Here is a 15864-nt window from a genome sequence, read left to right on the forward strand (position 1 = left end):
TAGTTTCCTATTTCATCTAAATCAGAAAAGCATGGTTAATAATTTTAGAAAAGGTCAAGATGTTAAACCAACTTCAAAACATAGGCAAATTTTAGTTAATGGTAGATTTCCTGCTGCAAAAGATAGACACCCATGCTTAATTCAAAACTGCCGGGATTGTGCAAAAAGAAAAGCATGGAGGGTTGCCTGTGAGCCAAAATATATCTTCCTATCTTGGATTATCCCGTTTGACACAGTTCTGTCAAGAAATGTATAAGCTTGGCACCGCCCATATATTTTCCAATATGAAAGATGAGGGTTTTTTTTTCTTTTCATATTTGTTCAATACTATGGAAATCTCCAAAATGGAGAAGATGATTATTATTAGTGATAGGAAGTATTGTACACAAGGGTACTTTTCTTTGAAGTGTACAAAGTGATTCCAAGTTAGTAGGCCTATGCAGTTCAGCACTGCTTGGCCCAAAGTGAGGGGGGGAAAAAAAGGGGGGGGGAATAATTCTTACAGTCTATAAAAAGGGTTCTATAAAACCCTATAAAAAGGGTTCTGCTATGTTCCATGTTGATAGCTTATTATGACACAGAAGAAAATGCAGATGTGATGAATGATGGTTCAACAAACAGAAAACTAAAAATAGTTTGGTGATGCCCTTGTAGTCAGAGTTTATCAGTTCATCAGCATTGTGGATTCAAAGACTGAGCTAAATAGTCTTACTGTCATTTTTGAGATAAAACAGGGCCATTCTCTATCTTTCCCCTCCAAGATTGATATCAGGGAAACGCATTAAAAGCATTTGATAAAATACTCAGTTGAGGAGCCAAATTATGTTCTCATGGGAACATACATCTGTATTAAACAAAGGAGCTGCACTGGCCCTTCAGGGTCAAAGGAAAAAGGTATGAAAATCAATCCATAGCAAATTGATAGTCACATTCAAAAGCAATATGAAATCATCTGAATTCAGGGGGCAAATGGCTTATTGTACTATTTGTAAAAGCCATATGAATATCATGCTGTAAATATTTCATTATAAACTTTTGTTTTCTCTTCTGATATTACTAAATCATCTTTCATGGGACCTTCTTCTTTTAAGGTATTCAAACAATAACTTTCCTAGCAAGATTGACTTAAGTATTAAATGTAGCTGAACTAATTTATTAGATGACTCAATAAATGGGCCGCGGCAAATGGGACAGATGAATGCCCGATGGATGCTGGGAGGCAGAGGCAGATTTTTTTTTTCTTGTTTTCCTCCTCCCAAAAGGTAGGTGTGTCTTATAGTCCAGAGCATCTCATACTGTGAAAAATATGGTAATAAATACCGGACCTATTTTCTCTTTAGTAGCACTTGGCAAAAATTAACAATTTCCTTGCAGAACAAAATAGTGGCTAACTGATCCAATACTTCTCAGCCAAAGATTGGTACGCTAGTTCAGGAAAGAAGTGAATACTAAAGCATGAATTCAATTTTGCGGATATTATAAGTTAAACTCTTGATCAGTGGATCCACATCTGCTCAAGAGTAATTTATCCCTAATTTTATTACCAAAATATATTAGCCCTCTTACTTCCTTTGTGGTAATAGCATTTTCTTTTCCTCTGTCTTTCTTCCATCCATAAAGATACCATATTACAGACAAGTAGAGCTTAAGAGTGATTACATAGGCTTAAGGTTCCTGCCAGGAAATCTGTTTTTGTCAAAGCATGACAATCAGTATTGGCTCCTTAAATGAAGCCTCAGGCATTAGCTCTCAGCTACACAACCCAAAAGTCCAATCATCTTCCCACTGGGGGAAAATGCACTTATTTTCAATAACTGCTTGCCAGGATTAGGCTGCTTGTTAATTTACCTTTTGGCTTGTAACACGGAGTAGGGACAATGCATTCCTCTTTGATGTGCGGTTTTGTTTTAGGACTGCAGCCACCGGTATGCATCCCTCGGTGATCAATGCACAGAACTACTCGATACCTCAAACCCTGGCCGCATGTCACTGTGCACTGAAAGGAAAACCATAATCAATTATTTCCATTAATAATCAGGAATATGTTTGCTGCTCCATCCCTTAACTGGCCATGTGGAAGAGAAACAGAACCTGAATGGTTTCATGGACAGTCCAAATGTTTGATTTGTATATAGTTGGCTTTTGATACCAACTGCCAATCCCATGTAACCTTGTTGATATGAATATTGTAGAAAATAATTATCATTCAGTTGAATTAAAGAAAATTTGCTTTTCAAATATATATGTGTGTGTGTGTGTGTGTGTGTGTGTGTGTGTGTGTGTGTGTGTATATATATATATATATATATATATATATATATATATATATATATATATATATATATATATATATATATAAATTTGATTTATATGCCGCCCTTCTCCGGAGACTCAGGACGGCTTACAATGCGTTAAGCAATAGCCATCATACTTTTGTATATTTATACAAAGTCATCTTATTGCCCTCACAAACTGGGTCCTCAATTTACCCACCTTAGAAAGGATGGAAGGCTGAGTCGACCTTGAGCCTGGTGAGAATTGAACTCGCAGTAATTGCAGGCAGCTGGATGTTAAATGCTGCCTTAGGAAGCATTAGCCTCCTACGCCACTCAGGCTCATCTTTCTCTTGAGAAAGCATTTTAGTGAAAGTTACATGGGTGGTGGGTGGTGTTTGTACATTTATTTCATCACAAGAGGGCCATTAATTAGTGAAGAATGTTCTGCCTTTCGCTGAACCATGTGTTTCCATGAGTCTGCACTCTATCTAGCTTCCAAACCTCTAATTAAATCCAAAGGAAGACATCGTGATGCAACTCCTCCTCCTGCTGGCCCTTTTTCAGATTGGGAAGTGTAGTAGCCAAGGTTTCTGGCTGATGGAAAGATGCATGTAATGCATTACTGTTGTTCATTACTCCATCAATAAAATAATCTTCAGAATACCACCAGGAGAAATTCAAGAATTCTATTTTGCCAAGGAGAAAGCCTTTCAGATGCTACAAGGCAGTTGTTGTTTTTTTACTGCAGCCTTTCTTCTGATATATTGTTGTCATTTACTGCTGGTTCTCTTCCCCTTTCTCTTACTGATCAAATATTTCAGCTTTTACTTTTTGGCCTACAGCCACCTAAAACTCTCTACTGCATAGGCAAATCAGTGCCTTATTTACTTGTCTATATCCTGCCGCAATCAAAATAAATTCTCAGCAGTTTACATGACGCGGACAAAATTAAAACATTCATGGTCAAAATCAAAGTAACAATGAGAAGCAATTAAAAAAATCAACTCCCCCAAATGAAATTGATCAATAAAAAACAAAAAAGGTCAAACCTAACTAGAGGGCTCTATGGAACAGTGCAGTCATCAGCATCTTCCTGAATTTAATCAAGGAGGAAGGCAGTCTGAATTCCATTGGGAGATTGTTCAGAGAGCTGGTGCTGCTACTGAAAAGCAGAGCCTCTCGTCTTAGCTCTTTTACTTTCTGAAACTGAGGATTTAGGACCTTAGGACTGACAGTGAATAAGATGGACAACCTTTACCTTTTAGGATTGACTATCAACAGTAAAGGAGTCAGCAATAAAAAAAATATACCGCAGACTAGCAGTTGATAAGGCAGCGATGAAAGCAGTGGTGAAATCCAATTTTTTTTCTACCAGTTCTGTAGGCTTGGCTTGGTGGGCGTGGTGTGGTTTGGGGGCATGGCTTGGGGGTGTGGCAGGGGAAGGATATTGCAAAATCTCCATTCCCTCCCCACTCTGGGCCCAGCCAAAGGTGGTATTTGCCAGTTTTCCGAACTACTCAAAATTTCCGCTACTGGTTCTCCAAACTGCTCAAAATTTCCGCTACCAGTTCTCCAGAACCTGCTGGATTTCACCCCTGGATGAAAGCCTTAGAAAAAAATATTCAGATACTCTGATGCGCCTATACCTACAAAGATCAGAACTCTGTGGACAATGGTTGTCCGTGCAACATTCCAGAGAAGAAAATGTTGATCTCTGAAGACACACGCTAGAAAGAGCATTGATGCTTTTGAACTTTGATACTGAAGAAGAGTCAAGAATATCATGCATGGCTGAAAACAAGCAAACAAATGAATCACAGAGTTCTCACAAATGGCCAGGATCAAATTATTATATTTTGGACGCATTAGGAGAAAACCAACTCCCTTAAGAATAACATAATCCTGGGAAAGAAAGAAGAGAGAAGAAGAGATCAACCAACGATGATGGTTAATTGAGTTGATTACAGCAGTTTTGGAAGGTCTGAAAGACCAAGCTGGGGACAAATCAACCTGTAGAAAGTCTGTCTAAGTGGCTTTTATCAGCTGACATCATTGGTAGACACATAATCAATCAATTAAGCATGCATAGTTCTGCAAGAAATCATGATTAGAATATTCCTGGTAATTAAATTCCACTTAATCCCATTCTAAATTGGTTGGATTATGTGCTATAACAAAAAACTAAAATGTCTTATTGGTAATTTATTAATTATTATATACATTTCTAGTTATTCACATTTAAGGGATTCCATCTGAAATTTATGGCACACTATGGCTGAATAAATTGACCCTCTTATCCTATAATTTTGAGAAACAATAATTTATTCAGAATGGTCCATGATCATACTTTGGCATAACATTAAAACCAAATGAAAATGGAGACAGATATTTATTTGTCATATTAAAGAACTAGAATATGGCCTGAATTATAAATATGTAAAAGGATATTATTAAAATAAAACATTCCATTTTTATCACATTATTTTACCATCAATAAAATTTGAAATTTAAATAATCAGGGATCATTATAAGTATTATATTATTTGGCTTCATTACTATAGTTGGTCATTTAGCGTTATATCTTATATGACGCTATCCAGTATCTCTAGTTTCTGATCAAAGAGCACATTATAAATGGTAAAATCATTTCATCAGTGAACTTTCATGATGTATAATTCAGCTATTTTAGTTTTATTATTATTTTATTACTTTTCAAGATTTCTAATTAGTATCCAATATTTCTTATTTTTCCTTTAGTTTTTATCTTCCCAATTTGCTCAACCTTGCGGGGGAAGACAAGGCCCTGACAATACAGTGAAGTGCCCTCCATTCTATTGTAGTCTCCACTGACTTCACAGTTGAAACAACTACACAAAATCAAGACCTATCCACATCTTTTTCAATATCAACATTCAGGTCTCGTATTCTACACTGTATCTTTGCTCTCCATTATAGCTTCATTTTTCCCCCTAACAGTAGCATAACAACCTACTGCATGATGTTTTGCCTCAGTATCCCTGTTACAAAGAATCAGTTTCATAATTAAATGATTAAAAGGTTTGGCCGTGTCTACAAACTTGTCCTGCATAGCAGTGGTGAGTTTCAAATTTTTTTACTACCAGTTCTGTGGCTTGGTGTGGCTTGGTGGGCGTGGCATGGCTTGGTGGGCGTGGCTTGGTGGGCATGGCAGGGGAAGAATACTGTAAAATTTTAATTCCCTCCCCAATCCAGGGGAAGGTTACTGCAAAATCCCCATTTCCTCCCGATCAGCTGGGACTTGGGAGGCAGAGAATAGATGGGGGCAGGGAATAGATGGAGGTAGAGAATAGATGGGGGCGGGGCCAGTCAGAATTTTTACTACCGGTTCTCCGAACAACTCAAAATTTCCACTACCGGTTCTCCAGAACTGGTCAGAACCTGTTGAAACCCACCTCTGCTGCATAACCTTTAATTAAACTAGCCCTTTTTTTCCATTCCTGTACTTACATATGTGTACCAATGCTGAAAGGATTTTAAGTATTTTCATAATGCAGACATTTCAATGACTTTATTTCAGCTACTATATAGTAAATATAGTAGTTATATTTATATATTTATATAACTACTATATATACTATAAATAGATATATATTTATATTTATATAACTACTATATACTACTATATACTACTGTAAATATATAGTTCAATAATGAAAAGAACATAATTACCGGAGACCATTCCTGAGCCAGCCACTTAGGACAATCAAAAATATTGCAAGGCTGAACAATGGGCATCCTGGGAGTGTACATGCACTTCCACTCCTCCACCGAGCTGACCAATCCCTGGATGTCTTCTTCCACGCAAGAGACTGTGCGGCTTTGAATGCCTCCTCCGCAGGAAGAAGAGCAGGCAGTCCACGGGGTGCTTTCCCACCTTCAAAACAACACAACAGTTCAGAGGAAAGGCAACCATATCTGGGCTGTGTAACTGCAAGTACTGGCATTTCCATAGTAGAAGCAGCAAAGCGCTGGCCTATTACTTGCTTGCATACCCAATGGTCCATCAGCCATTACTTGGCTTTGAAATGTCCAATTTCTGATAAAAATGATTTGGGTTTAAGAATGAGTCTATAACATGACATAAACTAAGTAAGCTACTGAATTTTTCATAGGAAATTGGAATTCCATTAAATAGTCGCATGCTACTGTATATAATGCTAAAGAAACTTTGAAGCTTCTATCATTCTTTATTACACTGGTCTACAAATTTTGGGAAATTATCAGCCTCCGAGATAAAATGTGTACTTTCATTTCCAAGGCTTTCTCCTTGTAGACTAGTGTTACCAGACTTTTCCTCTTTTTAAATGGGAATTTTAAATTTGGTTTTAAATTATTGGGGTTTTAATAATGGTTCAGCCAAATTTATTTAATTTGTTTTATCTCTATTTTAAATTTTGTATCTATATGTTTTATTTTATGGCTGTTCAGCGCCCTGAGTCCTTCGGGAGTAGGGCGGTATACAAATTTAATAAAATGAAAAAAAAAAAATATGGGCTGCACTTGAAAAGTATCAAGCTCAAATTGGTTCAAAATGCAGCCGCCCACATGGTTTTGAGCAGATGTGCACAGATGTCATTTCTCCTGGGGGAGCTGCATTAGCTGCCAATCTGCTTCCAGCTACAATTCAAGGTGCTGGTTGTCACCTTCCATGAGCTACATGGCTTGGGACCAGGTTATCCAGGAAAAAAACTGTTTATTTGCAATTACTTAAACTATATCCTATAATAATTAATACGACACTTCATAAAAACCATATTCCATTTAAAATATGGTTTCACTTAGATTGGTGATTCAGCTGTTGAAGATTTGAAAGCATTTTAATGTATTTTGAACAATACATCACATTATTATTTCCTATTTTGAAGTTTCTTTAGTGCAGGAATCAGAAATAACACCCTCTCTTTTCCCCACTAAGCATATAAATTTATATGTATACATATGTACCAACACAAGATGGTTCAAGTAGGGATGCTACATGGCAGGGATGCTACGTGAATAGAGATGAAAGATGGTACAAGAGAAACATTCCCAGCTTCTCCCTTACCCCACTGCATATATAGGGGCTCACACCAATATCGATAGGACAGAGCTCCAGTTATAATCCAGACCTGCCTATACACACGCCACTTGATCTCCGCTTCTTTGGGGTTGAGACTGATTCATCCCATGAAATCCAGATAGGTATATTTTAATCATGCCCACCTTTCTAACATACCTACGTTTCAGTGATAAACACCATCTCTATATTTTTGTGTACAATTAAATCAATGACCAAGGTGGTCTTTATGGATAGCACTGGTATTCAATAGCACCAGCCTGAGATTAAGGTCTCCCACAATTGATTTATGTGGGTCATAAAATCTTGATTTTGAATATTTGAAATGAAGATGATAATTCTAATAAAGAGATAAATGTTATAACTTCTTAATGTTATGAAAATGTCCTTAAGTGCATTTTTGACTGGACTACAAATGCAACTAAGAAAATAAATCCAATGAAAATTCAAGTGTTCACTTAGCAAATTTATCCATGCTGTTGCTTTAGGAGGAAGACTATGAAATTTTATCTTAGTCTCATGTGAACTTTCAGGGGGAAGAAAAAAAAACACCTTGATTTTTGGGTCATGAACAATTATTCTGTATGAATACTTAGGACAAGAGAAAGTCATCTTTTGCTTGAATTGTAAAGAAAATCAGAAAACAATGCAGAAGAAGCACCAGAATTAAGAACATGTGGCTGGTGAATTACTATCTCTCTATTAGCTTGCCAATAAAACTTAAAAAAACAGTTTCTTATTGCTAAATAGAGTATTTGGTTTACATACCGAGGAAGAGGATGGTAGAGGTCATAGGGCATGATCTGCTTGTATCCATCACTGTTAGGAACAATAATGCCAACCCTCTGAGTAGAAGGTACACACAATAAAATAAACACTAAATGATTACATTATACAAAAACATAGCATTAGATAATTAACTCATTCTACGTGTTCCTACAACCTACAGACAAAATATAAAGATATAAGGAACCAGACGCTTTATTTTGCAAAAGATCTCATGAACTGATATAGCCTGATTAATTAGTTCATACGAGAAACATAATAAACATTGAAATACTGCTAACAACCGTCTTTCTAGAATTAAAATTATGAGGAGAAAGAGTTAATGCATTTTTTTTTATGATTAAGGACAGAGAACTGTACTCTCTCCATATTAAAAAGAAACAAGGAATTAAATCTACATCTACCATATGGGGAGAAATTCAATTAAAATTTAAATATAAATGTTAGGGAAGGCAGAGTAAGAGAAAGTGTGATGGTATGTGGGGTGGAAGAATCTTGAATCTCGCTCACGATTATTTACTGAAAAACAAAAATGCTCTCTACTGATTTCATAACATTGCAGTATAATAATTCTGTACATAACATTATTTTTTTAAGATTCTTCGGTGTATTCTTTTTGTTTGGGCTGCTTTGTTTGGCTCTGCAAAAATCTAACAATTATAATTTGGATCGTATGCTTTCCGCATGTTTTGTACCATCGATTAATATATTGGGAGTATTCATTATCAGCCTATGCCCTAATATGCCTCTTTAATGCTTAAATATTGGTCTAGAAAAATTAGCATGGAAAAAGCAATGCATTTAAGAGGTAAAATTACATACCTTACATGATCACTAGCAAATAATAAAAACAACAATGACAAAAGATCAATGCTGTTATAACATCAGCTATGCAAATCTGTATGAACAGAGGCAGTTTGTCAAACTCAATTTGTTAAATGCTTCAGTTGGTTTTTTTTTTACTAAACTGAAGTTTTTACTCCACATGATAAACAAGCAATAAGATACATCTCAGCTAACCTTCCACTTGACTGCACTGAAGTCAAAATCCTAAAAGTACTGTAGTATGCGATTAGTCCTTTGACTAATTTTGGCCAAATGTGAAGCCAATTCTTTCCTTGTCAACTGTAATCATTTAACTCATTACAATTTTCATTCTTATACCAAACTCAAGAACTTGAATAGTTCACAGAGGGTAAGAAAAAATGTTATCTCCCTCTGTCTAATTCAATAATCTTCATTGGATATGTGATCTAGTAGAAGCATTTTGCTCTTACTGAGTAGAAATATTCTGCCTGGAACTTGATCGTCAATCTAATTTCATAAGCACCTATTTTTGAATTCCTCAGAAATAAATATAAAATGAGACTGCTTATCTGTTACATCTGTTGACGCTTGAGTATATACATTTCTATATAGGTAGTGAACATATAGCAGGTTAAATCTACAAAAACTGCCCCATTTATTACATTAGTGGTTGTCTAATAATATCCACTATGATGACTACTGCCGGTGAAGCAAGAATCGGTGATGCCAGACAGACATATTAATATAAAAAGGGAGTAGATATCTACAATTTTTAAGACTAGGAAAAGAATTACCAAAATACCACTGACTCAAAGCAACAGGAGGAAAAGTCTAGACTTTAAACTCTGACACTAACATATATGTTCCCAGATCTTCTTTGTCTATCTGCATGTGTGATGTGACACAAACACTAATGTATTTGTGTGTATGTGTGATGTGACACAAACACAAATGTATTTTTTTTTTTTAATTTGATTTATATGCCGCCCTTCTCCGAAGACTCAGGGCGGCTTACAATGTGCTCAGCAATAGCCTTCATCCTTTTGTATATTTATATAAAGTCAGCTTATTGCCCCCACAAACTGGGTCCTCATTTCACCTACCTTAGAAAGGATGGAAGGCTGAGTCAACCTTGAGCCTTGGCAAGATTCGAACCCTGCAATAATTGCAGGCAGCTGGTCTTAATAAGCTTAATAACAGGGTGCCTTAAACCCCTGTACTACCAAGGCTCTTGTGTGTATGTGTGTATCAGAGGTGGGTTTCAGCGGTTCTGACCAGTTCTGGAGAACCGGTAGCGGAAATTTTGGGTAGTTCGGAGAACCGGTAGTAAAAATTCTGACTGGCGCCGCCCCCATCTATTCTCTGCCTCCCAAGTCCCAGCTGATCAGGAGGGAATGGAGATTTTACAGTATCCTTCCCCTGCCACACCTACCAAGCCACGCCCACCAAGCCATTCCACGCCCACCAAGCCACACCCACAGAACCGGTAGTAAAAAATTTTGAAACCCACCATGTGTGTGTGTATGTGTGTCTATATATATATACATATACTGTATATATATGCCCATACACAACAGATTACTTCATTTTTGTTTGCAATAATCAACTGATCTAAGCCATGTCAAATCTGAGAAGCTTTTCCTGTTCTATAAACTCAAGTGTTTATTGCTAAATAATCTGGTACAGTCTGACAACCGTTTAATTCCTACAGGAATCCAATGTCCAACTATTTGAAGTAAGTTTGCCTCAAATACCCTCTCTGAAAACCACTATTTCTTTAGAAATTTCATCCAAAAAGTTAAAATTTAAAACTATTTGCTAAGCTTCTCGCCAGTAGCAGAAAGAAAGAAACAAATAATAACAGGCAGTTGTGAGGTATTAGTTAAAGCAGAGTGCTCATTAAGCCTGAATGGAACTTTATGCATATATAAAAAGGCAAATGAGATTTTGTCCATGTATAGAAGTTTGTTTGTTTGTTTGTTTGTTTGTTTGTTTGTTTGTTTGTTTGTTTATTTTTATATGCCGCCCTTTTCCGGAGATTCAGGGCAGCTTACAATGCGTTAAGCAATAGCCTTCATACTTTTGTATATTTTATACAAAGTCAGCTTATTGCTTCCACAAACCGGGTCTTCATTTTACCCACCTTAGAAAGGATGGAAGGTTGAATCGACCTTGAGTCTGGTGAGAATTGAACTCGCAGTAATTGCAGGCAGCTGGATATATGCAGTAATACAAGCACAGATTTTGTCCATTGTATCCAAAGCTTGCTAAACTGAGGACCAATAGATCAAATGTTCACCGTATTATAAAAATTACTCTCTTGCTACCAAAGCACTCATCTCTTTAGATTTAGGTGGAGGCAATTATACCCTCAATTTATTTTACTACGAGTTGCTTGGCTCCAAAACATACAATGAGTATAAAATCCCTCGTGTAATCCAAACTGTACAGTAATGTTAGTAGCAGAATGACTTATTTCACGGAGGCCAATTTTGCTAATGTAGGATAGCAATTCTTTTTTTATTTTCCCCATAGGGATAGTTCAATAATTGCAGGAACTTACCATGATTGGGAACTGTTCCTGTAATCATTGCTTATCTTCTTATGTTTATTGTGCCAGCCAAAGATTGGCAACAGGTAAACTGGCATCTCTCCGTGTACATTAGTGAACCGAACTGCAACCAGTAAGAAGATAGTTATCTTCCAGTGCACCTAAGGTCAGAACATTAGTTTAGGGGGTTCACAATATTTACAACTCTGTCCCCCAACAGATGGAAGCAAAAACAGGCCGCAGGGGGATTTCTGGAAGGGACAGGGCGGGGCCAACCAGCAATTTAACAACCAGTTCCGTCAAAGTGGTGCGAACCAGTTGAATCCCACCACTGCTTCTGCTTCTCTGGTACACATCAGTTCCTAGTAATTGTGGCTTGTAAGGGCAGCTAACTCTTCTTCAGATGGAACCATCCACATATTTTAAGATAGCAGAAGTTCTTATTGTACAAAACATGCCACTTCTGATTGGCCTTCTGAGAATGGATGTAATGGAGATAGGATTATGACTTTGCTGTCTTATTTGCCTTATTGATGAGCATGAGGATGTTATCTATTCAGTTGTGTCCGACTCCTGACTATTCTATGATCAGGTCTCTCCATATCTTCTGATCTTGCACTATTTCTTTGAGTTTCTCTATGCTCTGTCTGTCGTCAGTGTTGATAGTGTCCAGCCACCATGTTCTTTTGGCGGACTGGTTTCTGTTTAGCGTTAACTCTTCTGAACATAATTTATTTATTTTATTAATTCAATTTATATGTCGCCCTTCTCCGGAGACTCATAATTGCCTTCGCCAGTGAATTCCCCTGCATGACATGGTCAAAATTTCACAATTTTGCCTTCCAATGATAAGTCTGGTATTATGCGCTCCAGCACTTTGCTTGTTAGTTTGCCTTATTATTACTATCTACAATATTCAAGTACATTTCAGTATTGTGATGACAGAGCAAGGAGAAAGTGGTTAAGAAATTTCCAGCAGAATCTGCCAGTTTGAAATGAACTGAAGAGACCTCTATGACTAGTAAAGAAAGCATTCTCTCACGACTTTTCCAATGCATGTTTTTATCCATAATAAGCACTAATATATAGCCCTTTCCTTCTCACATTTGATAAGAGACCCATATTCTACCGAGCACATGGACCTGAATCCACTGTTTGTATTGAGCAGAAAGCAACAGAGTGATTAAGTTTTTTTTTCCCAGTTCCTCTGCTCAAAACCACAGTCTCCAAAGTCATTTGGAAGAATATCCAAATATTTGCATATAGATAGAAGCTCTTTAAGTACTCTCCTTCTATGAATAGTTAATGGTATAAAGGGAACAAAGAAAAATATTCTTGCTCTGTCTCTGCTTGAGATAATAGGTCAAGTGGAATGCTTTCTCCACTTCTGCCTTTCTTTCTTTATTATCCCATCTTATCATAATCCTCCCAAATTATAGTAGCTAAGGGGTTTGAACAGAAAGAAGTACTTATTCATATACTTTTTTCTCCAAGAAAGAGAGCACTAAGGAAGCCTCAGCTTTAAATATATTATAAAATAATTGTAATTATTATCACGGTTTGTCACATAGTCAGCCAGATGTTTAGGCTGGATTTGACATTTTTATCCAACTACCAAGTCCTTCTCAAGAACCTGGGAAAGGCAAAGGTTATTGTTTGACAGTGTTAAAAGTACCGTTGGAAGATGTAAGCTCTTCCAGATAAAAGTGCCACTGGCTGATGGTGATTTTGTCAATGCCGTTGGTGTTTAAGTGGTGCTCCAGATGTTTTGGGATTGCACCCAAGGTAATCTATCTATCATTGGTACTATCTTTGCTTTCTTTTGCCACGGCCATTCTACTACTATTTGCAGGACTTTGTGTTTTGTGATTTTCTCCAGTTCTTTCTCTTCCCTTCTCCTGTCACAAGGTACTGCCATGTCCACTATCCAGGCTTTCTTATTGGCAATTGTTGAGTCAGGAATGTTATGTGGCAGGTGCTTATATGTTTGAATTCTAAAGCCTCAAGCACTTTAGCTTCTTCATTTTCGGTTCCAACCCAGATGAAAACCAAAGAAAACAACCGAGGTTAAAAGGAGGCTTCAGTCATCCTTACCAAAGCCTGGTTGAAGAACCAGGCTCTTCAGACCCCTTCAAAATACTAGCAGAGTGGGGGCTGTTTTGATCTCAAGGGGGAACCTAATTCCATAGGGCAGGTGCTACTATAGAGAAGGCAAGCTTCTGATCTCCCACGAGATGGCATTGAACTGAAAAAATTCAGAACATACCAACCCTGCCAGATTGATTCAGCTGGATAGATACTACGGGAGATATATGGTCTCTGAGGTAAACAGGCCCTATGCCATGTAGGCCTTAGAGGTAACAACCAGCATCTTGAATTACACCTGGAAACAAACTGGCAATCAGTGCAGCTCGTGAAGCAAAAGTGTTACACGGGCATTCCAAGGCCTGCCCATTATTGTTTATGCTACTGCATTATGGAACAGCTACTGTATAACTTCCAGCTCATCTTCAAGAGTAGTGCTACCCAGAGTGCATTGCAGGGAATGACCATGTGGTGAACAATGGAATGAGTTATTTTGTGAAGGGTCTCCTAATCTAGGAAAGGGTGCAACTTCAGATGGAGCTGCACAAAGGTCTTCCTGGCCACAGCTAGCACCTGTTGTTTGAGCAAGACCTGACAGTCCGGGAAGCCCTCCCCCAAGTTGCACACCACTCTTGAATGGGGAAGTACCACTCCATCTAGGTCAGAGATGACAGATAATCAAAAAATTATGGGCAGCTGTCTCCCAACAGCTGAACCCGAAATAATAAACTGAAACTGGCGTGAAAATGTAATGATACCTTACTTCAAACTGATGGTTGGCCATCCCTAGTGGTTTCATATAATTGTTACAGTAGTACAGGGGTGAAATGCTCCCGGTTTGGACCGGATCATCCGATCCGGTAGCGATGAGGGCGAGTGGTTTGGAGAACTGGTAGCAAAAATCCCTGCCCCCCCCACTGCCCAGCTGCGCCGCGCAATCATCAGAGGCTTTTTTTTTAAATTTTTAAAAGCATTTTTTCTACAACCTCTTTGGCTGAAAAAAAATGCCCTTAAAAGTAAAAAAAAAAAAAAGCCTCTGATGATCATGCGGCTCAGCTGGGATCATCAGAGGCTTTTAAAAAAAAAAGCCTCTGCCGATCAGGCAAGTCACCTGGGATTGTCAGAGGCTTTAAAAGCATTTTTTTAACAACCTCTTCAGCCAAAGAGGTTGTAGAAAAAATGGTTTTAAAAGTAAAAAAAAAAAAAGTTGGTCATGCCCACTCAGTCATATTACACACATCCCACGAAGCCACGCCCACAGAACCAGTAGTAACAAATTTTACATTTCACCACTGCAGTAGTAGGATAGAAAATTGAGCCCTTGGTTAAATTGTCCCTCCTCCCTGCCCAAGTATTGACTGGAACCACTAGTACAGTAGGAAAGGATCCCACATAAATATGGTCAATACTATTTTAAGTTGCTGGAAGTCCTATCAGGAGCAGGAAAATTATCATCTTCAAGGTTCTGATATAGATCATGTAACCAGAATGATAATTGCTGCTTTGATTCCATGTTCAGTCTGAATCTGAATTGAAAAGGATTTAGATAATCTACTTCATCTAAGGCCCTCTTTGGCCACTTTCTTCTCTACAATCTTCTCCAAATTGGTAGATTGGAGACAAGATAATAGTTTTCATATAAGGCTGGATTGAGATATGGCTTCTCTAAGAGAGGGCACACAGCTCTTATGCTCTGTGTCGAAGAAGTGTTAACTACTCCCGAATCTTCCCACTCACACCCTCCTTCCTTACCTCCCCTTGAAAAAGCCAGAATCGAAATTACTGGTAATGAAGTTCATACTGCAAAGAACGTAACATTAAATTATCTTTAGCCATGCCAAACTTTAGCCTTGCACAATGACAATCATGCCTCCAATGGAAGGGATAAATTGTTGACATAAATGTATTAAAGAGGAAGAGATTCACTCAACTTCAAGATTCTACATCTGCTACCTCATCATAAACTGGAACTGAGTTGCCAAAAGTCACACAGGTCTTTCTCAACATTGCGTTTGTGCTTTTAAAAGATACATAATGCCTCTCTTTTTAATGCCAATCAGTGCCATCTTGATTTGTTCGCACATGTATTCAGGTTTTTTTTTTACATTGCTGTATGCTCACTGTCCACTCTCTCCCAATCACCTGTACACAATCCGAAACCTTCTCAACCACACAGATCTGTAGTGCATTACTCCTAGTATCTATCGAGAAGGATTTTTAAAATCTCTCTTTCTACCCATCTCTTAATTAGCCTGCACCATGTA

The 15864-nt window shown here is 37.7% G+C and overlaps 1 protein-coding gene across 1 annotated transcript in view; it reads right to left on the reverse strand.

Moving 5' to 3' along the window:
• ADAMTSL1 (ADAMTS like 1) overlaps positions 1-15864 on the reverse strand; it is a 508728-nt gene that overhangs the window by 112702 nt on the left and 380162 nt on the right. Inside the window, exons 11-13 of the mRNA XM_070938587.1 lie at positions 8140-8190; positions 5985-6189; positions 1849-1996 (exon numbers count right to left, since the gene is read on the reverse strand). Coding sequence (XP_070794688.1) covers positions 1849-1996; positions 5985-6189; positions 8140-8190 — 404 coding nt within the window. The remainder of the gene's footprint in view (positions 1-1848; positions 1997-5984; positions 6190-8139; positions 8191-15864) is intronic.

This window comes from Pituophis catenifer, unplaced genomic scaffold (assembly GCF_029215685.1).
Source record: "Pituophis catenifer annectens isolate HBS135680 unplaced genomic scaffold, rPitCat1.0.hap2 SCAF_2, whole genome shotgun sequence".
Classification (NCBI taxonomy): Eukaryota; Metazoa; Chordata; class Lepidosauria; order Squamata; family Colubridae; genus Pituophis; species Pituophis catenifer.